Genomic DNA, 24,196 nt, shown 5'->3' with positions numbered 1-24,196 from the left:
CAGGAACTCCAGATGAAGTGGGAATGGGGAGGGGGGGAAGCGGGTGACGGCCGTACACCACAAAGAATGGAGATTTGGAGGAAGACTCAGAATTCTTGAAGTTGTACGAGAATTCAGCCCAGGGCAGAAGGTCGACTCAATCATCTTGACTGGAGGAGACAAAATGCCTCAAGTTGTCGCCAAGAATCTGGTTTACTCTTTCCACTTGTCCATTGGATTGGGGGTGATAGGAGGAAGAGAAATTCAATTTGATCTTTAATTGACTGCAGAGTGCTCTCCAAAATTTTGAAACAAATTGAACACCTCTATCAGAGACAATATGCGTGGGAAGCCCGTGGAGACGAAAAATTTGTAGAAAAAATTGTTTCACCAATTGTGGCGCAGAAGGTAGACCTGGAAGCGGGACAAAATGAGCCATTTTGGAAAAGCGATAAACGACCACCCAAATGACAGTGTTGCCATGAGATGAAGGTAGGTCGGTTATAAAGTCCATCGCTATATGAGACCATGGCTGTTCAGGCACAGGCAGAGGAAGGAGAAGGCCAGCTGGCTTCTGGCGTGGAGTCTTGTCACATGCACACACTGTACAGGCCCGTACGAAATCGGTCACATCTTTCTCCAAGGAAGACCATCAATAGTGTCTGGCAATTAGCTGTAGACATGTGCAATTCGGTTCGGCACGAATGTCTAAATTAACGAATTTTACCGTTTTCGTGCATTCGGACAGATCCGAATGCACGAAAACATATTTTGAACATTCCCGAATAGCCACGATAATACGAATAGCAAAGTAACGAATACATTCGTTATTTCCCGACCACAATGCTGTAAATAACGAATGCATTCGTTATCTGTAAACGAACGTGAAGAATTCATTCTGATAACAAATATAATAAAAAAGGATATAGATAGTTTGATTTTTCGGATACATTCGGTATTCGGGTACATTCGGTAAATGTTTTTATTCTTTTTTTGGACTTTAGCGATCCTAAAAAATTATGGAGATACCTTTTTTATAAAAATTTCGTAGGGTATCATAAAAAAATCATAATAACAAAGATACAGTGGTGATGGAAAAAATTGTATCTAATTAAATGTATCATTTTTATTATGAAATGTTTATTCATTTTTAAACAGGGATCAATTTATGTGAGCGGGTAAAGCACTAAAAATGTAGCCGACAATAGTAAAAATGTAGTGTGTGCGTGTTTTTCACTTTTTTTAAAAACATTTTTTAGGTAGTACTACTACTCCCAGCATGGAACACACTCTTCCATGATGGGAGTAGTAGTTACCTGTACTAATTGACAGATCGCAGGGGTCCCTTGCGATCCTCTTGTATAATGTATAGATGCGGCGGCTGCTCTTCTATGGTCCTCTGCACTCACGTATATATACACATATTCATATTTCCCGCAGAGCTGTGATTGGCCAGATGGTTCCAGCCAATCACAGCTCTCTGTGAGAAATAGGAATATGTGTATATATACGGCTGTGCAGGGGTCCATAGGAGAGCGGCCGCCGCATTCATACATTATACTGGAGGATCGCAGCGGGTGTCAGGAGTGATACCTACAGTGATCTTCCCTTTACTACAAGTACTACCGCTCCCAACATGGAGTACACTCTGCTCCATGCTGGAAACTGTAGTACCTGTATTAATAGACAGATCGCAGCGGTTACACTCGCTGCCATATGTCTATTAATGCAGGTACTACAGCTCCCAGCATGGAGCAGAGTGTGCTCCATGTTGGGAGTATTAGTACCTGCAGTAAGGGACAGATCCCAGCGGATGTCACTCCTCCTGACACCCGCTGCGATCGTCCTGATGTGAATGTCGGGATAAGCTGTTCTCAGGGCTATAGAGCCAGGAGAACAGCTGACGCTGAGCCGTAGGTATACATCGTATATCTACTGCCCAGCAAGAACTTACAGTGAGCCTGCAATGTGTATACAGTATACACATTGCTGGCTCACTTAACCCCTTGCTGAGCTGTGCGCTATGCGCAAGCCCAGCAAGGGAAGAGTTAACTTACACTGCTGGACAGTGTAGGTTAACCCTTTGGGCGGTACACACTATATACAGCTATCTATAGATAGCTGTATACAGTGTATACAGAAGACGAAGTCCAGCTTACTTCCCTCGAGTCCCGGGCGGGGTTCGTGTAGCTCCGCCCCCTAGTTATGACGTCATTAGGGGCGGAGCTACAGAAGGGAACAAGGCTAATTAATCTGAAGCTCTGTTCACATTGTACGTTTTGTATAATGTGAACAGACCCTTCTGGCAGTGTCTACCCTGACAGGGAGACTCCAGCTGTTGCTAAACTACAACTCCCAGCATGCCCAGACAGCCAAAGGCTGTCTGGGCATGCTGGGAGTTATAGTTTTGCACCAATTGGTGGCTCCCTGTTCGGGTAGACATTGCATCATGGGTGCTCTCCCCAGCGGACAGCGCCAAAAATGTCATAACCAATTTTTTGTGTTTTTTTCTTCTCGTTTCAGATCCGTGTATGCAGAGGATTACTGCGGATTCGATGGATTACGGCGGATTATTTATTTTTTCCTTTAATAAAATGGTTAACGAGGGCTGTGGGGGAGTGTTTTTTTAAATAAAATAATTTTTCCAATGTGTTGTGTTTTTTTTTTTTAATTGAATTTTCAAGGTTAGTAGTGGATGCTGTCTTATTGACGGAATCCATTACTAGGCCAGGGCTTAGTGCTAGCCCCAAAAACAGCTAGCGCTAACCCCCAATTATTACCCCGGTACCCACCGCCACAGGGGTGCCGGGAAGAGCCGGTACCAACAGGCCCGGAGCGTCAAAATGGCGCTCCTGGGCCTAGGCGGTAACAGGCTGGCATTATTTAGGCTGGGGAGGGCCAGTAACAATGGTCCTCGCCCACCCTGGTAACGTCAGGCTGTTGCTGTTTGGTTGGTATCTGGCTGAGAATGAAAATACGGGGAACCCTATGCGTTTTTTTTTTTATTTTTTTATTTAAATTTAAAAAAAAAACGCATAGGGTTCCCCGTATTTTCATTCTCAGCACAATACCAACCAAACAGCAACAGCCTGACGTTACCAGGGTGGGCGAGGACCATTGTTACTGGCCCTCCCCAGCCTAAATAACGCCAGCCTGTTACCGCCTAGGTCCAGGAGCGCCATTTTTGACGCTCCGGGCCTGTTGGTACCGGCTCTTCCCGGCACCCCTGTGGCGGTGGGTACCGGGGTAATAATTGGGGGTTAGCGCTAGCTGTTTTTGGGGCTAGCACTAAGCCCTGGCCTAGTAATGGATTCCGTCAATAAGACAGCTTCCGCTACTAACCCTGAAAATTCAATAAAAATAAAAAAAAAACACAACACATTGGAAAAATTATTTTATTTAAAAAAACACTCCCCCACAGCCCTCGTTAACCATTTTATTAAAGGGAAAAAAAATTATCCGCCGTAATCCATCGAATCCGCAGTAATCCTCTGCATACACGGATCTGAAACGAGAAGAAAAAAAAACACAAAAAATTGGTTATGACATTTTTGGCGCAGTCCGCTGGGGAGAGCACCCATGATGCAATGTCTACCCAAACAGGGAGCAACCAATTGGTGCAAAACTACAACTCCCAGCATGCCCAGACAGCCTTTGGCTGTCTGGGCATGCTGGGAGTTGTAGTTTAGCAACAGCTGGAGTCTCCCTGTCTGGGTAGACACTGCCAGAAGGGTCTGTTCACATTATACAAAACGTACAATGTGAACAGAGCTTCAGATAAACTAGCCTTGTTCCCTTCTGTAGCTCCGCCCCCTAATGACGTCACCACTAGGGGGCGGAGCTACACGAACCCCGCCCGGGACTCGAGGGAAGTAAGCGGACTTCGTCTTCTGTATACACTGTATACAGCTATCTATAGATAGCTGTATAAAGTGTATACCGCACAAAGGGTTAACCTACACTGTCCAGCAGTGTAAGTTAACTCTTCCCTTGCTGGGCTTGCGCATAGCGCACAGCTCAGCAAGGGGTTAAGTGAGCCAGCAATGTGTATACTGTATACACATTGCAAGCTCACTGTAAGTTCTTGCTGGGCAGTAGATATACGATGTATACCTACGGCTCAGCGTCAGCTGTTCTCCTGGCTCTGTAGCCCTGAGAACAGCTGATCCCGACATTCACATAAGGACGATCGCAGCGGTGTCAGGAGGAGTGACATCCCTGGGATCTGTCCCTTACTGCAGGTACTAATACTCCCAACATGGAGCACACTCTGCTCCATGCTGGGAGCTGTAGTACCTGCATTAATAGACATATCGCAGCGAGTGTAACCGCTGCGATCTGTCTATTAATACAGGTACTACAGTTCCCAGCATGGAGCAGAGTGTGCTCCATGTTGGGAGTATTAGTACTTGTAGTAAAGGAAAGATCACTGCGGGTATCACTCCTGACAGCCGCTGCGATCCTCCAGTATAATGTATGAATGTGGCGGCCGCTCTTCTATGGACCCCTGCACGGCCCTATATATACACATATTCCTATTTCTCACAGAGAGCTGTGATTGGCTGGAACCATCTGGCCAATCACAGCTCTGCGGGAAATATGAATATGTGTACATATACGTGAGTGCAGGGGACCATAGAAGAGCAGCCGCCGCATCTATACATTATACAAGATGATCGCAAGGGACCCCTGCGATCTGTCAATTAGTACAGGTAACTACTACTCCCATCATGGAAGAGTGTGTTCCATGCTGGGAGTAGTAGTACTACCTAAAAAATGTTTTTAAAAAAAGTGAAAAACATGCACACACTACATTTTTATTATTGTCGGCTACATTTTTAGTGCTTTACCCGCTCACATAAATTGATCCCTGTTTAAAAATGAATAAACATTTCATAATAAAAAAGATACATTTCGTTAGATACAATTTTTTTCATCACCACTGTATCTTTTTTATTATGATTTTTTTTATGATACCCTGCGAAATTTTAATAAAAAAGGTATCTCCATTATTTATTAGGATCGCTAAAGTCCAAAAAAAAGACTAAAAAGATTTACCGAATGTACCCGAATACCGAATGTATCCGAAAAAAACAACACGAATACCCGAATACCGAATGTATCCGAAAAATCTAAACCGAATATATTGCCGAACCGAAATTTTTTTCCAAAACGAAAAAACGAAACGAAATTAAACGAAAATTTTTCTAGTGCACAAGTCTAATTAGCTGTATGGACTTTTTGATTCCAGCATGACCCGCCAGGTGGGAGGAATGACCCCATTTGAGAGTCTGGAGGAAAATACGTTTTTCCGGGAGGAATTGGCACCAAAGAAGCTGGGGCGGAGACGACCAGACACTCAGGAGGTATGATGTGTTGAGGAAAAACTTCTGATTCCGAGGCATCGGTAGTACTTGATAGAGCATCAGCCCTGACATTGTTGTCCGCAGGATGAAAATTAATTTGAAAATTGAAACGAGCCAAGAGCAATGACCATCTAGCCTGGCAAGGATTTAACCGCTGGGCGGATTGAAGGTAGGACAAATTTTTGTGGTCAGAGTAGATGGTGGTGGGATGCAAGGATCCTTCTAGAAGATGTCTCCACTCTTCAAGCGCCAACTTAATCGACAATAGTTCCCGGTCTCCAATGGAGTAGTTCTTTTCAGGAGAAGAGAAAGTCTTGGAGAAAAAACGCAAGTGATATTTTTTCCTTTAGCGTTTTTTTTTTAAGAAGCACAGCTCCGGCACCAACTGAGGAGGCGTCAACCTCAAGGAAGAAGGGCTTCAGAGGATCTGGCCTGGACAGGACTGGAGCAGAAGTGAAGGCGGCATTGAGGTGTTTAACCCCTTAACGACGCAGGACGTATATTTTCGTCCTGCGCCGGCTCCCGCGATATGAAGCGGGATCGCACCGCGATCCCGCATCATATCGCGGCGGTCCCGGCGCTCATCCACGGCCGGGACCCGCGGCTAATACCACACATCGCCGATCGCGGCGATGTGCGGTATTAACCCTTTAGAAGCGGCGGTCAAAGCTGACCGCCGCTTCTAAAGTGAAACTGAAAGTGACCCGGCTGCTCAGTCGGGCTGTTCGGGACCGCCGCGATGAAATCGCGGCGTCCCGAACAGCTGATCGGACACCGGGAGGGCCCTTACCTGCCTCCTCTGTGTCCGATCGACGAATGACTGCTCTGTGCCTGAGATCCAGGCAGGGGCAGTCAAGCGCCGATAATGCTGATCACAGGCGTGTTAATACACGCCAGTGATCAGCATAGGAGATCAGTGTGTGCAGTGTTAAAGGTCCCTATGGGACCTATAACACTGCAAAAAAAAAGTAAAAAAAAAGTGTTAATAAAGGTCAGTGTAAAAATAAAAATAAATAAACATATGTAGTATCGCCGCGTGCATAAATGTCCGAACTATAAAAATATATAATTAATTAAACCACACGGTCAATGGCGTACGCGCAAAAAAATTCCAAAGTTCAAAAAAGCGTATTTTGGTCACTTTTTATACCATTAAAAAAATTAATAAAAAGTGATTAAAAGGTCTGATCAAAACAAAAATCATACCAATAAAAACTTAAGATCACGGCGCAAAAAATGAGTCCTCATATCGCCCTGTACATGGAAAAATAAAAAAGTTATAGGGGTCAGAAGATGACATTTTTAAACGTATAAATTTTCCTGCATGTAGTTATGATTTTTTCCAGAATTGCGACAAAATCAAACCTATATAAGTAGGGTATCATTTTAACCGTATGGACCTACAGAATAATGATAAGGTGTAATTTTTACCGAAATATGCACTGCGTAGAAACGGAAGCCCCCAAAAGTTACAAAATGGCGTTTTTTTTTTTTATTTTGTCGCACAATGATTTTTTTTCCGTTTTGCCATGCATTTTTGGGTAAAATGACTAATGTCACTGCAAAGTAGAATTGGTGACGCAAAAAATAAGCTATAATATGGATTTTTTAGGTGGAAAATTGAAAGGGTTATGATTTTTAAAATGTAAGGAGGAAAAAACGAAAGTGCAAAAACGGAAAAATCCGGAGTCCTTAAGGGGTTAAAGGCCTCCTCCGCCTGGGGTGGCCAGGATTTCGGATTAGCATTTTTCTTGGTCAAGGCCACAATAGGCGCAACAATGGTGGTGAAATGGGGAATGAATTGACGATAATAATTTGCAAATCCGAGAAATCGTTGAATGGCTCGCAAACCAATGGGAAGTGGCCAATCTATTACTGCAGATAGTTTCTCAGGGTCCATTTGAAGACCTTGACAGGAGACTATGTATCCCAAGAAGGGGAGACTGCTGCGTTCAAAAAGACATTTCTCGATCTTGGCATAAAGATGATTTTTGCGTAGGTGCTGAAGCACTTGACGGACATGAAGGCGATGTTCCTCTAGGTTGGAAGAAAAAATGAGAATGTCATCAAGATAGACCACCACACAGGAATACAGCATGTCCCGGAAAATCTCATTGACAAAGTCCTGGAAGACTGCTGGGGCGTTGCATAGACCAAAGGGCATGACAAAATATTTAAAGTGACCATCTCTGGTATTGAAGGCGGTTTTCCATTCATCACCTTCACGAAAACGGATGAGATTATAGGCGCCCCTTAGATCAAGTTTGGTGAAGATCTTAGCTCCACGCAATCGATCAAATAGTTCAGAGATGAGTGGTAGAGGATAGCGGTTTTTCACTGTGATCTTATTAAGACCTCGGTAGTCAATACAAGGGCGTAGAGAGCCGTCCTTCTTGGCCACGAAGAAGAATCCAGCTCCGGCTGGAGAAGAAGATTTCTGGATAAACCCTCTTTTGAGGTTTTCCTGAATGTACTCTGTCATGGCTTGTGTTTCCGGGGCAGAAAGTGGGTAAATCATACCACGGGGCGGTGTGGTACCAGGGAGCAAGTCAATAGGGCAGTCATAGGGTCTATGTGGAGGTAAGACCTCTGCTTGCTTTTTACAAAAGACGTCAGAAAGTCCTGATAGGCCTTAGGAAGACCTGGCAATGGAGTAGCAATAGAGACTTGGCAGGAAGGAACTGGGTAGAGACATCGCTTGTGGCAAGAAGATCCCCAACTCCTAATGTCGCCGGTGGCCCAGTCGAGGCTAGGCAAGTGACGTTGGAGCCAGGGCAAGCCCAGAAGAATTTCTGAACTACAGTTGGGCAGCACGAAAAATTCAATATGTTCATGATGGTGAACTCCAACACTCATGAGCAGCGGTTGAGTGCGGTAACACGCGGTGCAGACCAGCCTCTCTCCATTGACGAATGAAATGAAGAGAGGTTTGACAAGACGGGTAACAGAAATATTGAATCTGTTGATTAGGGAGGCTTCAATGAAACTTCCTGCTGAACCAGAGTCCAAGAAGGCCACAGCGGAGAAGGAAGTATTAGTATTAGCGGGTTTAGCAATCCGCACAAATATAGTCAGTCGTGGAGAGGAAGAATTCACACCTAGCAACGCCTCTCCTACGTTAACTAGGTGCGAGCATTTCCCTGATGCGGAGGACGAATAGGACAGTCCTTTAGGAAATGTTCGGTACTAGCACAATACAGGTACAGGTTTTCGTTCCTACGGCGAGTCCTCTCTTGTTGGGTCAGGCGAGACCGATCCACTTGCATAGCCTCCTCGGCGGAAGGCACAGGAACAGATTGCAAAGGACGCTGGAAGAGAGGTGCCAGGGGAGGAAACCACCCGGTGCGAACAAGATCCTTTTCCTGACGAAGCTCCTGGCGTCTTTCAGTGAAACGCATGTCGATGCGGGTGGCCAAATGGATGAGTTCAGAGAGGGTAGCAGGAATTTCTTGTGCGGCCAGAACATCTTTGATGTGACTGGATAAGCCTTTCTTGAAGGTCGCGCAGAGGGCCTCATTATTCCAGGATAGCTCAGAGGCGAGGGTGTGGAACTGAATGGCGTATTCGCCCACAGCAGAACTCCCTTGGACAAGATTCAATAGGGCAGGCAGTCTCGGCTAAGGAAGCCCGGGCTGGCTCCTCAAAGACACTGTGTACTTCTGAGAAGAAGGACTGGATAGTAGCAGTGGCAGGATTGTTGTGGTCCCAAAGTGGTGTGGCCCAGGACAAAGCCTTTCCAGACAGCAGGCTGACCACGAACGCCACCTTAGACCGTTCTGTAGGAAATTGGTCTGACATCATCTCCAGGTGTAGGGAACACTGGGACAGGAACCCACGGCACAGTTTAGAGTCCCCATCAAACTTATCAGGTAGGGACAGGCGGAGTCTGGGAGCAGCCACTCACTGCGGAGGTGATGCAGGAGATGGCGGAGGAGATGGTTGCTGTTGTTGAGGCAGAAGCTGTTGTAGCATAGCAGTCAACTGAGTCAGCTATTGCCCTTGTAGCGTGATCTGCAGAGATTGCTGGGCGACCACGGAGGTTAGGTCAGCGACACTGGGCAGCGGGACCTCAGCGGGATCCATGGCCGGACCTACTGTCAGGATCCGGAGTGGTATGCAGGGACGACACTGGTAGTGGATCCTCTATGTCAGTGAGGTGATGGCGTGGGCCGTACCAGGGTAATGGAATCTAAGGGGCTACTGGTTTTCACCAGTTGCGGCGGGATGGACTTGCTGCGGCAGGTAACCCTCAGGTCGTTCCACCCAATAGCGACTCAACCTCACTGACTGCTGAGTCAGGCACGGTACGCAAGGACTAGGCAAAAGGCAAGGTCAGATGTAGCAGAAGGTCAGGGCAGGCAGCAACGGTTCGTAGTCAAGGGCAACGGCAAGAGTCTGGACACACAGGCAATGGACACACGGGAACGCTTTCACTGGCACAAGGCAACAAGATCCGGCTGGGACAGGAAGGGGAAGTGGGTTTTTATATGTTTGGGAGTGATTAATACTGATTGGGCCAGGCACCAATTAGTGGTGCACTGGCCCTTTAGATTTCAGACAGCCGGCGCACGCGCGCCCTAGAGAGTGGTGCCGTGCGTGCCAGGACATGACAGCAGGGGGGGGCAGGTGAGAGGACTGGGATGCGACCCGCGGATCGCATCCCCACCGGTGATAGTGGAGCAGCGCTCCCGGTCAGCGGGTATGACCGGGGCGCTGCGAGCAGACAAGTGCCGCAAGCGCTCCGGGAGGGAGCAGGGACCCGGAGTGCTCGGCGTGACAATAGGATAGTCAATTTAACCCTTAACCACCCCCATTTGTGAGGATCTGGGTTTTTGTTAAAAATGTCCCATGAAAATCAATGGGAAATGTATGTTCTCACATAACTTCTGTAAGGCTGGAGATATTTCAATACCTGGTGCACATTACGGGTCGGGATAGGAGGTCAAGATAGGAGGTCAAGATAGGAGGTCGAGTTAGGAGGTCGGGATATGAGGACGGGATTTGAGGACGGGATAGGAGGTCGAGATAGGCGGTCGGGATTGGGGAGGATGGGAGAGGAGGACGGGATAGGAGGACGGGATAGAAGGTTGAGGTAGGAGGACGGGATAGGAGGACGGGATAGGAGGTCGGGATAGGAGGATGGGATAGGAGGACGGGATAGGAGGTCGGGATTGGAGGTCAAGATAGGAGGTCGGGATAGGAGGTCAAGTTAGAAGGTCGGGATATGGGGACGGGATAGGAGGTCGAGATAGGAGGACGGGATAGGAGGACGGGATAGGAGGTCGAGATAGGAGGACAGGATGGAAGGTTGGGATAGGAGGTCGAGTTAGGAGGTCAGGATATGAGGACTGGATAGGAGGTGGAGATAGGAGGACGGGATAGGAGGTCGGGACAGGAGGTCAGGATAGGAGGTCGGGATAGGAGGTCGGGATATGAGGACGGGATAGGAGGTCGAGATAGGAGAACGGGATGGGAGGTCGGGATAGAAGGTCGAGTTAGGAGGTCGAGTTAGGAGGTCGGGATATGAGGACGGGATAAGAGGACAGGATAGGAGGTGGAGATAGGAGGACGGGATAGGAGGTCAGGATATGAGGACGCGATAGGAGGTCGAGATAGGAGGTCGGGATAGGAGGTCGGGATAGGAGGTCGGGATTGGAGGATGGGATATGACAACAATATATGAGGATGGGATAGAAAGTCAAAATCTTTCTCTGTTGATTTTCCTCCACAGCAAGGATTAGGAAGGAAAAATCGGGCAACACCGGGTATTCAACTAGTATATATATATAAAACTCAATGTGTGTGTGTATGTATGTATGTTCCACAAAAATGTCCAAATGGCTAAAGATATTAACATGAAACTTGGCACACATGTTACTTATATGTCAACAACAAACATAGGATAGGTGATTTAACCCTTACTCACCCCCATTTGCCAGGGTCAGGGTTTTTGTTTAAAGTCCCATACAAGTCTATGGGAAATATATGTTACAGCATAACTTCCAAACGGCTGGAGATATTTCGATAATACTTGGTCACATGTTACTTATATGTCCACTTAAACTATTGGATAGTTAATTTAACCCTTAACTATCCCCATTTGTGAGGGTCAGGGTTTTTGTTTAAAGTCCCATGCAAATCAATGTGAAATGTATGTTCTCACATTACTTCTGTATGGCTGGAGATATTTCAATACCTTGTACACATATTGGTACACATATTACAGGTCGGGATATGAGGACGGGATTGGGAGGTTGAGATAGGAGGTCAAGATAGGAGGACGGGATGGTTGGGATAGGAGGTCGAGATAGGAGGTCGAGTTAGGAGGTCGGGATATGAGGATGGGATATAAGATCGGGAAAGGAGGTGGAGATAGGAGGATGGGATAGGAGGACGGGAAAGGAGGTCGAGATAGGAGGCCGGGATAGGAGGTCGGGATAGGAGGACGGAATAAGAGGTCGAGATAGGAGGACGGGATAGGAGGTCGGGATAGGAGGACGGGATGGGAGGTCGGGATAGGAGGATGGGATAGGAGGACGAGATATGAGGATGGGATATGAGGATGGGAAAGGAGGTGGAGATAGGAGGTCGGGATAGGAGGCCGAGATAGGAGGTAGAGATAGGAGGTAGAGATAGGAGGATGGGATAGGAGGACGGGATAGGAGTTTGGGATAGGAGGACAGGATAGGAGATCGGGATAGGAGGACGAGATAGGAGGTCAGGATAGGAGGACAAGATAGGAGGTCAGGATAGGAGGACGGGATAGAAGGATGGGGTAGGAGGACGGTATAGGAGGTCGGGATAGGAGGACGAGATAGGAGGTCTGGATAGGAGGACAGGATAGGAGGACGAGATAGGAGGTCGGGATAGGAGGACGGGATAGGAGGATGGGATAGAAGGTCGGGATAGGAAGTCGAGATAGGAGGACGGGATAGGAGGTCGAGATAGGAGGTCGGGATAGGAGGTCGGAATTGGAGGTCGAGATAGGAGGTCGAGATAGGAGGAGGGGATAGGAGGTCGGAATAGGAGGACGGGATAAGAGGGCGGGATATGGGGTTGGCATATGACAACAATATATGGGGATGGGATATGAAGTCAAAAGCTTCCTCCTTTGTTGATTATCCTCCCCAACTAGGATGAGGAAGGAAAAACCGGGGAATGCCGGGTACTCAGCTAGTCTTCTATAAACCACATCTGGGACGTCAATGGTCGGCAATTGGAAAAGTGCAGTCGTGGTGACAGAACATTCCTCAGACAACCAGCATGTCTATTATTCTGTGATTTCCATAATTCCACAATAACTTCTTCTTGCTTATGCACTTTCATTTTTGAGGAGTTTATAAAATTCTATACCTAAAATGTTTTTTATTTGTTTTAGGTTTTTCCAAAATGCATCATGCTGTTGCTTTGTTGTTTGTTTTTCACCTAGTTTGTGGATTTATTTGTGGATGTTGTGCATCTGAATTTTATACTGTGACAATACAAGTGGTTAGTACATAAAATTAGGATGCTGGGACTGGGGGAGGATACATGTAAATTGTTATTAACTGGCTCAGTGACAGGAAATATAGATTGAGGATCAATGGAACTTACTCTGGTTGGGTGACAGTTACATGTGGGGACCACAGGGGTCAGTACTGGGTCCACTTCTTTTCAATATGTTTATTAATGACCTTGTAGAGAGATTACAGAGTAGAATTTCAATTTTTGAAGATGACACAAAAAAATTGGGGAAAGTGATCTGTAGGTCAGTTTAGACTGGTTTCCATACCGTGTAGACAGTCTGAGATGAAAATAAATGCCAAAAATCAATTACATAATGATAAGATTGTGCCAGAAGCAAAAAGAAAGAATGCAGGTAATAAATCTAAAGGAAAGGAAAGAGCAAGGTCTGGAAATTGCAATTGTTGGAGCTGAAAACACTGGATACAAAGTGAGACAACACTGAAAGTGGTCAGGAGTAGCTTGTCTTAGTTTGAGGTTAGATCTGAAGAGTGTTGTCCCATTAAATAGCCTATTATCATAGTTGCTAATGAAAACAGGTGTAGCTAGGGCACTTCTAGAGAACTAAAAGTGGCATGGCAGCACAGGAAGAGGAGGCAAACATGGTACTGGAGCCAGAGTGAGTGCAGAAAGGTGAGTAACTCTGCTATAAGTATACATATATGGCTATGTGTAGCATTACATATTGTAAGCTGCCATGATATAAATTATTTTATATATTTTGCAGTGATTGCAACTGAGATAGCTCTGTATCAGCCTGAGGATGTCATACATGTCGATGTTAACACCACGGCAATACTCTCTTGTGTCATCAGTCAGCTATTAGAAGTTGGATCTCTAGTCTCCTGGTACCGAAAAAGCTGTACAACTGGAGGAAACATTTTACTGGTTAAATCTTGTGTGCAAAAGGACAATAATAGGTATATCTGTAGAAATGAAGATTATAAGGCTACACTTCAGATACGAAACACACAGACAAATGATTCTGGAATTTACTTCTGTTCATTCTATTATAATTCTCCCTATAAATTTGCAAATGGAACTACCCTGATTGTCGGAGGTAAGAGGCATCACATGGATGGATGTTCAATTTGTACAATTAACAGATATTAATTAACAACCTTACCACTAAAGTTGCATCTAGTAAGCAGAGAAAGGGGATTGTCACTCTAAAAGTATTGTGAGTATGGGGTTCAGCAATCCAGTCATTAACCGTAAATGTTTTTATATGCATTCAGATAACAATATTAAAAAAAAAAATCTTGTAATTTTAGCCTACATAGTACAGCCATACAGTAGAAATATTGCACTGGTACATACAGACTGCAATAACCACCACATTTTAAATCCCAAATAATGCAACCATATACTGCTGAATAAGGCTGGGTTCACACCACGTTGTGGGCATACGGCTGCCCAAATGAAAAAAACGTCCACTGCCGAATTCCCGCCGGACCTGCGCCACATCCCATTCATTAAAAGAAGCCAGCCGGAGTTAGATTGTGATTAGCTCATTTCTGCACCATATCAGTTTTATTGCTGGACTGAAAATGGCGGCATATCATGTCTTCAGTCCAGCGACAAAACCGGATACGGTGCCAAAATGAGCCGACCAGAGTCCAGCCGGCTCATTTGAGTGAATGGGATGAGGTGCAGGTCTGGCGGGCATATGGGAGTGGATAGTTTTTAAATTTCCCCGCCGGATCCGGCAGACAGATGGCTAAAACATGGTGTGAGTGCATTCTAATACTGAAGGAAGTAGGTGCCTTGGAAATTTGTCCAGTTTGCTGTCGCTTTAAAGGGTTCTCCAGGGAACTCAACTTATCCCCCATTTACAGTATAGGGGATAATTGTCTAATTGTGGGGACCAGCAACTCACCCATCCTGGGAGCAGCCCAGCACCCACATTTGGAGATGAGCATGAGTGACGGCCTGCTCAGCCAATCACCAGGCTGAGACGGGACCCCATCTAAGCCGGTGATAGGCTGAGCAAGTCATCACTCCTGCTTGTCTTAGAAGGTGGGGGCCAGAGTGCTCTGGGGACAGGTAAGTTGCCGGACCTCATACAAGAGATTGCGGGGATATCTCAGTAGCCAAACCCCTGACAATCAGACAGTAATAATCCCTTTCATGTGGATAGGGAATAAGTTGCGTACCCCAGAGTACCCCTTTAAACAAGCCCTGTATTATTCTGCAAAGCTACATTCACAATTTTGCTGGTTTATATTGGAGACAGTTGTTATATTTTATGTAAGTCAGAAGCCTGATCTTCTGTTATTGAATGCTCTATGCAATAGTGCAATATAAAAATAAGTGAATGGAGAAAAGCCGGATGTTATTTATGCTTTATATAAATCTTAACACTATTACATATTAAAGGAGTAGTCTAGTGCAGACTACTCCTCCTCCATTGTGCCCGGGTCTCCTCCATTGAGTACAGCTGATCTGTCCTCCAGTCCATCTTCTTCCTACTTCTGTTTGCACGGATCGTACGGTGCTCAGCCTATCATCGGCTGAGGCGGGACATCACTGAGGCCAGTGATAGGCTGAGCACTGTGTGATGATCAGTGCACACAGAAATAGGAAGAAGACAGACCAGAGGACCGATCAGCTGTAGCACCACTGTACAGGAACGCAGGAAGGTAAGTGATAGTTTATTTTCATTTTTTTTTTCAGCCCAGGCACAATGGAGGGGGAGTACTCTTCACTTTATTACTCCTTTTAAGGAAATCTGTCACCAGTGTCACATGCTCTAACCTGTTGGTACCGACAGATAGTGCAGGTGACACTAATGACAATGGTACTTACCTTGTCCTGCTCTGTGGCAGTGATCTCTGGTAATCTTTTCCATTAGCTCCAGTCTCAGAAGCTAGCTTGGGGAATGGGCTGAGCTTAATGACATCACTACTGCTGTGAGACCCAGCAGAGAGCAGCAGCAGCTTGGGGCTTGGGCGGAGCTTAGTGACATCACTGCTGCTGCTCTCTGCTGGGTCACTCTGCTGCAGAACAGCAGTGGTGACATCACTAAGCTCCGCCCATGCCCCAAGCTGGGGGCCCAGAGCTGAAGCTAACAGACAAGGTTCGACGGCACGGAACGGGACAAGGTAAGTACCATTGTCATCAGTGTCAACGGTACAGACAGGTTAGTGCAGGTGACACTGGTGACAGATTTCCTTTAATATTAATAACATAACATAACTATACATCACCATGTTAGAAGTAATAGTGCTAGAGGTGGAGGATGACACTATAACGTTTCAGAGGCAGAGGCATCCTTTATCAGGCATATGCACTTGGGATGCTAAATGTAGTTTCATTAACTTGCAGAAAAATATCTTTATGAAGGACACAAACACTCTCAACAGGTGAGAGTCTCTCTTTTCCCATTTGTTGAGACTTCTTATGACATGGTATGCATGTCTTGGCTGAATTGCAGTGAGAAATAAATAAACTAGTAGGGAAAGCATTATATGGAGCAGTAACAAATATTACATCTCATTTCTGAAGACAGATCAACCACAAATTCTGTTCATCTCCTGTCCAGTCCTATTGTACATCACAAACATCTGATGCTGGCTTGTGTGGCATTCGATGTTGCTCATGAAGTCCTTATAACTTGGAATATCTCTGGAATGTTTTACAAGGGCAAGATGATCTCTATTAAGAATTCTATGGGAACTTGCAATTTCATAAACATCTACTTATGTTCTACAGACACTTTAAAGACTGGAGATCAAGCGAGCTGCAATATTAAGTTTCATTCTTTTACTCCAGTGGTGATCGATTCGAAAATACCAGGTAAGAAAAGTCAGAATGATCAAAACAATGTTATATCAGATAAAGGAAAAAAAATATTTACTTACATACACAGTATAATGACTAAATACTGCACCACATTAGCCATTTGTCACACTTAGTCATATGCCACATTTGTTTATCTATTACAAAAACACTCCTCTGCAGCCCTCGTTGACCATTTCATTAACTGTCACCAATTAAACTTTTCTAAACTAACTCAGGCTATATTCACTAACACTCCTCCCACTGTGTACCACGGTTTTAGGCCCGTTCAGAAAACCAGATACGAGGCAAAAATGAGCTTTTAGTCTGTGCAGCTGTCAAGCAAGTTCAAAGCAGAGAAACACTTCCTGAGTTTGGTCTCCTGCCATTACAAGCAGGAGACCAAAATCTGAGATTTTGACCAGATGGAATGTGTTCTGGCCAAGAAAGGAGACCCCTGGTGACCAGAAGTATACAGCAGAAAAGCTAACATAAACTTTTTTATTTAATGAAAGCCAATTACATTTTTTTTTTATTTTGCATAAGGAATTGCGGTGTCCCAGTACCGCATTTCACACGGTACTTATTTATCTGTGGGTCCCCATAGCCAGAGTTCCTAGGACTTAGTAGTCTTTATTGGTCAGTTCGCCCCTAGTCGCCTCCATTATAGTGTATAGATTACTAATTTATCTATAAAATAATGTATATAGTGTTATTTCAGTATGTAAATGGTTAATTGCTTGTTTCTATGGCATTGCAGAGCCTTCGGGTCATGTGATGCGTTCCAAGGCTCGCTCTGGATGCGTTCCAGGCCTCTTTCTGGTGTCTGTAGCATCGTTCTGGTTCTACAGTGTACATAGAGCCTGTGACGTAAGCAATCCCATCTCACCATGTAAAGTGAGTGGCAGACGTTCAGACCAATCAAAATCGCCACGCCCCCTGCCCATATAAGGGAGCTCGAGTGAATAGCTTCAAAGAGGAACACCTGTCTGTGCGTGGCGCTGGACACAAGTGATGCAAACCAATGGATAAAAGCAAGGTAGTTTATTCTCCCATCATGCAACGCGTTTCACTGCAACAGCAGCTTCATCATGCCTGGTCGGCTGCGGACACCATTATTACACGCGCTCACCATTGTTGTGTATGTGCAAACACAACCTCCATAGGTGAGCGGTTAATTTATATCCCATATACCATACAGGTTTGTCGTTTAATACACCATGGAGCGCTGTATCTCTTTTTGCTTGTTTTAGCTCATATAAGGGAGCGGCGGCCATCTTATCGCTCTCTTGATCCTGTGCAAACAAACTAGCAACACCTCTCTTGCTCCTGGCTTTCATCAGAGAAGGACCTGTATTGCAGTAATTGCAGTGAGTTAGGCCTGAGCATTGTGGCAACGGCCGAACGATATAAATTATAGAGTGTGTCATCCCCTAAGCACTCAGCATCACCGGACTCAATATTTCCCATAAATCCGGACGGATCTGCACATCATTCCCTAAATTCAGAGACTATAAGTCTTATGCAAGGTCCGCAACTTCTACCAGTCGCTAAGCAACCAAAGAACTGTATTAAGAGACTGTTATTACGTATTGGATATTGCAAGCACTGCAGTAAAGTTATTGAAGTTCAAGTTAAATCTGCTTGTGGACCTTCAGTCATTTCATTGCACCTATCGCTTCTGGGAAGGGCGGCGATAGGCCGGAACATAGATTCAGCATACCAGCCCTCACCCTGGCGTCACGAGTTACTGGGTTAATATTAACCCCTCATATACCAACATCACACCATCCCTACCATACACCCCCCAAGGGCTACCACAGAATCAAATATTAAAAATAGTGTTTAATGACAGTGCCCATTTAAGGACTCACATATTTGGGTGGACCATCGGCATTTAGTGCCGTTCCTCGAGAAGAAGTAGCAGAGCATTCGTAGTGTATTAATTCAAACTTTTATTAGTGCACACACTACCTGATCATACACCACCCCTAACCGACAGCACAACGGAAAGGGGAGAGATCACAATCACCTCGCCACCACCAACTTCATGTGATTTTTTAGGAGTAAACAACAAGATCAAGGTTTCCATCATACCAGCAATATTTCAGAACAACAGAAGCAAAAGAAAAGCAGGAGACGACAAGGAAAATGGAGGGAAACAGAATAGAAAAAGAAAAGACCAAAATCCACCTCACCATCTAGAAAATGAAAAAAAAAACACAAAGAAAAACACCTCTGGCACAATAAAAATCTTCAATTTGTCAGAATACATACTAGATCCATACAAAAGGAGTCCCCAAGAGAAGGGTCTCTCCTTTTGTCCCACACATCAGATTGACCCTTTCCAACTGTGTCTAGATTTTAGTAAGTTTATTAGAAAGATTACTTTAATTTTCTATGAAAAATAACAACTCGAAGAATGATCCATTACCTGTGACATCAACAGATGGAGACATTTTACACCAAGCAGAAGGAGAAATTGTACACCAAGCAGTCAAGTTACCCTCCTCTTTTTACCCCACACAAGTGTGTGGACCCCATATTGAAGTATTTGAAGAAAATGTCTTGCAGGAAATCAACAAACTAACCTGACAAAAAATGTCACCTAAACAATGAGGAGAAAAAAGCCATCAAAGATCTTCAGAAAAATAAGGAAATCGTAATCCAAGTGGCAGATAAAGGAGGGGGTTTAGTTGTTCTCGACTACTCATACTATGAAAAAGAAGCATCCAACATTTTGTCTGACACTGAATTCTACACGAAAATGAAAGGAGATCCACAAGATTTCCACAAGTTGAAAAGAACCTGCCCATAATGACAGACAGAGCACAAAACAATGGCATTTTGAACAAAGAAGAATACAAATATCTCAGGAGCGCTAATGGAAACAAGCCATATTTTTATTTTATACCAAAAATACATAAAGATCTTGAACCCACCAGGGCAACCAAAAATTTGTAATAAAAACTCTAAAACCAGTTTCTTGGCTCATTACATCGATTTGTTCCTACAAAAACACGTGCTTAAACTGTTAAGCTATCTACGGGATTCAACTCAACTAATCGAGGGTCTTATGGAAATAAAATGGGAACCAGGTAATCACATGTGACGTGTCATCTCTATATACTAAATAGAGCATGAGCTAGGGTTAGAGTGTGTATGGAAGCATGTTTCTTCTGACCCGGAGCTCACAACCCCCCAAAAGGAAGTCCTACAAGAAGGTCTCAAGTTTATATTATATAATAGCTACTTCATTTACAACAAAGAAGTGTATTTTCAGTGAAGAGGCACGGCGATGGGGTCTAAAGTCGCCCCATCCTAAGTAAATCTCTACATTGGGATCTTTGTAGAATTGTTCATATATGGGAATTCAAGCTTAACAAAAAAAAATAATGTATTACTGTTGATACATAGATAATTTATTCTTTCTATGGAAAAAAAACTCCAATTCTATCCAACAACTCTCCCACGCTCTCAACAGCAACCCTTGGACATTAAATTCACACTAGAGGCCAGCGACATCATGGTACATTTTCTGGATTTAAACATTTCCCACAACCAGTCTGAATTTATCACCTCCACCTACTTTAAGTCTGTGGATGTCAATTGCTACTTTGAATTCAACAGTGGTCATTTCAAACCATGGCTAAAAAATGTTCTGTATAGCCAATTCAAGAGAGTCTGGAAAAATTGTACTGGAAATCAAACATTCACAGCACAAGCAAGAATCCTGGAGAAAAGGTTCAGAGAGAAGAAATATCCGCAACAAATCATCAAGACAGCACTGGACAAAGTCAAAACAAAAACACAACAAGAATGCCTGATGACTACAAAGAAAGATTGCACACAAGACCAACAGACAACCAACTTTATCATCACGCACAGCAGAGAAGCAAGAGAAATCAAAACAATTCTAAAAAATAACTGGCATAAAAGTGATGTGTATCTGAAAGATAAGCTTAAGGAACAGCCACAAATAACATACCGGAGGGCACCAATCTTAAAAAACCTTCTAGCCCTGAGTCAGATCAGGCAACATAGAGAAACAAAGAAGAATGAGATACTTCCAGGGGGGAGCTATTGCCGTTACATAAAAAGATGCTTGTGCAGCACTGAAATTCAATACAAAACTGACAAAATTATTTCCAAACAGACAGGAGAAACCTTCATAATCAAACAGAGACTTACATGCCAATAAAATTATGTAATCTATTTGATAGAATGTAAGTGCAGAGTTCAATATGTTGGGAGGACTACACAACCATTACATTGCAGTATGAACAAACATAGGCAAAACATAAAGAAAAAATTTCTCTTGCATGGAGTATTCCGACATTGTACTATATTTCATTCTCTAGAAAGAAATCCGGTTCCAATTACCCCCATTGAACAAATAAAAGAAAACATCTCCAACTGATTCGAAACCCTGAAAAAACGGGAGGTTTGTAGTGATGAGCAGCATAGGCCATATTCGAATTTACGATGTTTCACGAATATATGGATGAATATTCGTCATATATTCGTGAAATTTGCATATTCGTTATATTCTGGCTTTTTTTTCTATGCGCATTTGCGAAAATGTATGCGAATATGCGAAAATCGATGCGCTCATGCGAATATTTGCAAATATTGAGCCCTCGCTTTAATGGTATAGGGAACTGTAAGAAAAGCGGGAGGGTCTTGGCAGTACAGTGGATGGGAGACTGTGCGGTGGTTCAAGTCCCGGTGGGACGGAGTGTTACAGTGTTATGGTTAAACTTTACTTTCCTGGAAAAGCTGCTGAGTTGCCCATAGCAACCAATCAGATCGTTTCTTTCTTTTTTCACAAGGCCTCTGCAAAATGAAAGAAGCGATCTGATTGGTTGCTACGGGCAACTCAGCAGCCTTTCCAGGAAAACCTGCTGAGTTGCCCATAGCAACCAATCAGATTGCTTCTTTCATTTTTCACAAGGCCTCTGCAAAATGAAAGAAGCGATCTGATTGGTTGCTATGGGCAACTCAGCAGTTTTTCCAGGAAAAGCTGCTGATTTGCCCATAGCAACCAATCAGATCGCTTCTTTCATATTTCACAAGGCCTCTGCAAAATGAAAGAAGCGATCTGATTGGTTGCTATGGGTAACTCGACAACGTTTCCTTTGCACAGGTTTTGATAAATCTCCCCCTATGGGGGAGATCTATCAAAACCTGTCCAGAGGAAAAATTTCTGAGTTGCCCATAGCAACCAATCAGATTGCTTCTTTCATTTTTGAAAAGGCCTCTGAAAAATTAAGGAAGCAGTCTGATTGGTTGTTATGGGCAACACAGAAACTTTTCCTCTGGACAGGTTTTGATAAATCTCCCTCTATGGGGGAGATTCATCAAAACCAGTGTAGAGGAAGAGTGGTGCAGTTGCCCTTAGTAACCAATCAGCATGCTGCTTTCATTTTTAACAAGGCCTTTGAAAAATGAAAGAAGCAATCTGATTGGTTGCTATGGGCAACTGGGCAACCTTTACCCTGCACAGGTATTTATAAATATCCCATTATGTTCCTTAACCTCCCATTCATTCATTCATACCCAGCCTTACACATTACATCAAGTTTCAATTAACCCCAATACCCATATTTGGTACCCCATTAACCTAGTTCCCATGGTTCAAACACTCAGTTAATTGCCAATTGCCTATTTCCCACAGTTCAAAGGCTTTCTTAATTACCAATTGACCTACATTTGTCAATCACCAGTAAAAAAGTTAAACCACAACACTGTAACACCCCGTCGCACCCAGGGACTTGAACCACTGCACAGTCTCCCATCCACTGTACTGCCAAGACCCTCCTGCTTATCTTACAGTTTTAAATACCGTGAGATCCCCGTAGACCACAATGGGCCTATTGATTTCAGTGCAGTGGTCTCCAACCTGCGGATCTCCAGATGTTGCAAAACTACATCTCCCAGCATGCATGCTGCACTAGCCCATTAGTTCCCTATACCATTAAAGAAGGGAGGGCTCAATATTCGCAAACATGAGCATATGAGAAGAGCAGAGAGGGATGATCAGTGATCACTGTGATGTGAACTGTGAAAAAAAAACAAAAAAAAGCTAATATTCGTAATTGCGAATATAAAGTGCTATGTTCGCAATATATAATTAAAATTCGAATTGAGAATATTCTCGAGCAAAACTAGAGGTTTATTGGATCTATAAGATATCCACAATAGTCCCTCGAGGCCTGAATGAAATAACCGAAACTATAATATAAACAACAAACAAAGAAGATTATTGTCCGCGGCGGCTCCGATATATGTTGGATGCTCCTGAGACAGGGAAGATGCGCTCCACACATGGAAAAAGAGAGAAAAAAACTGGTAGCATTATTTCACAAGATGTGCTCCACACATGAAAAAGAAAAAAATTTAAAAACTGGTACCGTTTAACCCGTTAAGGACCCTTGACGTACGCGTACGTCATGACACCCTGGTACTTAAGGACCCATGATGTACGCGTACGTCATGGAGAATTCTGGCCAACGCCATGCGCCGGGCGGGGATCGGACCGGGATGCCTGTTGTAATCATTCAGCAGGCATCCCATGCAAACACCCAGGGCGATGGAGATCGGCGGGTGGCGACATCGTGCGGCTGGATCCTACGGAAGCCGGTGAGTTGCCTAACAACATCTGGACGGTACAGTCTGAGACCACTATACAGTGGTCACTAACTGTAGCCCTCCAGATGTTGCAAAACTACAACTCCCAGCATGCCAAGACAGCTGTTTGGGCATGTTGGAATATGTAGTTTTGCAACAGCTGGAGGGCTACAGTTTGAGACCACTATACAGTGGTCTCTAAATGGTATCCCTCCAGATATTGCAAAACTACAACTCCTAGCATGCCCAAACAGCTGTTTGCTGTCTGGGCATGCTGGGATTTGGATTTGTAGTTTTGCAACATCTGGAGGGTCACAGTTTGGAGATCACTTTGCAGTGTTCTATAAAACTGTAGCCCTTCAGATGTAGCAAAACTGCAAATCCCAGCATGCCCAAACAGCTGTCTCAGCATGCTGGGAGTTGTAGTTGCATACCTCCAGCTGTTGCATAACTACATCTCCCAGCATGCCCTTCGGTGATCAGGGAGTTGTAATTTTGCAACAGCTGGATGCACACTGGTTGGAAAATACAGAACAGAACCTAACTGAAGGTTTTCCAACCAGTGTGCCTCCAGCTGTTGCAAAAGTACAACTCCCAGCATGCACGGTCTGTCAGTACATGCTGGGAGATGTAGTTTTGAAACAGCTGGAGGTCCCCCCCCCCCATGTGAATGTACAGGGTACAATCACACTGGCAGGTTTACAGTAAGTTTCCTGCTTCAAGTGTGGGCTGTGACAACTTTTTCGCTGCAGCGCAAACTCCTAGCGGGAAACTCACCGTAAGACGCCAGTGCGAATGTACCCTAAAAACACTACTCTAACACAAAATAAAGGGTAAAACACTACAAATACACCCCTTACACTGTCCCCCCCCCCCCAATAAAAATGTAAAACGTATTGTATGGCAGTGTTTCCAAATCAGAGCCTCCAGCTGTTGCA

The 24,196-nt window shown here is 44.4% G+C and overlaps 1 protein-coding gene across 1 annotated transcript in view; it reads left to right on the top strand.

Annotated features, from left to right (window-relative positions):
- The window catches only part of LOC130313958 (uncharacterized), a 62,819-nt gene that overhangs the window by 27,029 nt on the left and 11,594 nt on the right, over positions 1-24,196 (top strand). Inside the window, exons 2-3 of the mRNA XM_056552684.1 lie at positions 13,576-13,908; positions 16,563-16,646. Coding sequence (XP_056408659.1) covers positions 13,576-13,908; positions 16,563-16,646 — 417 coding nt within the window. The remainder of the gene's footprint in view (positions 1-13,575; positions 13,909-16,562; positions 16,647-24,196) is intronic.

The sequence above is a fragment of the Hyla sarda genome, unplaced genomic scaffold (genome assembly GCF_029499605.1).
Source record: "Hyla sarda isolate aHylSar1 unplaced genomic scaffold, aHylSar1.hap1 scaffold_18, whole genome shotgun sequence".
Taxonomy (NCBI): Eukaryota; Metazoa; Chordata; class Amphibia; order Anura; family Hylidae; genus Hyla; species Hyla sarda.
The sequence above is the reverse complement of the archived record's forward strand: the minus strand, read 5'-3'. Positions and strand labels throughout refer to the sequence as shown.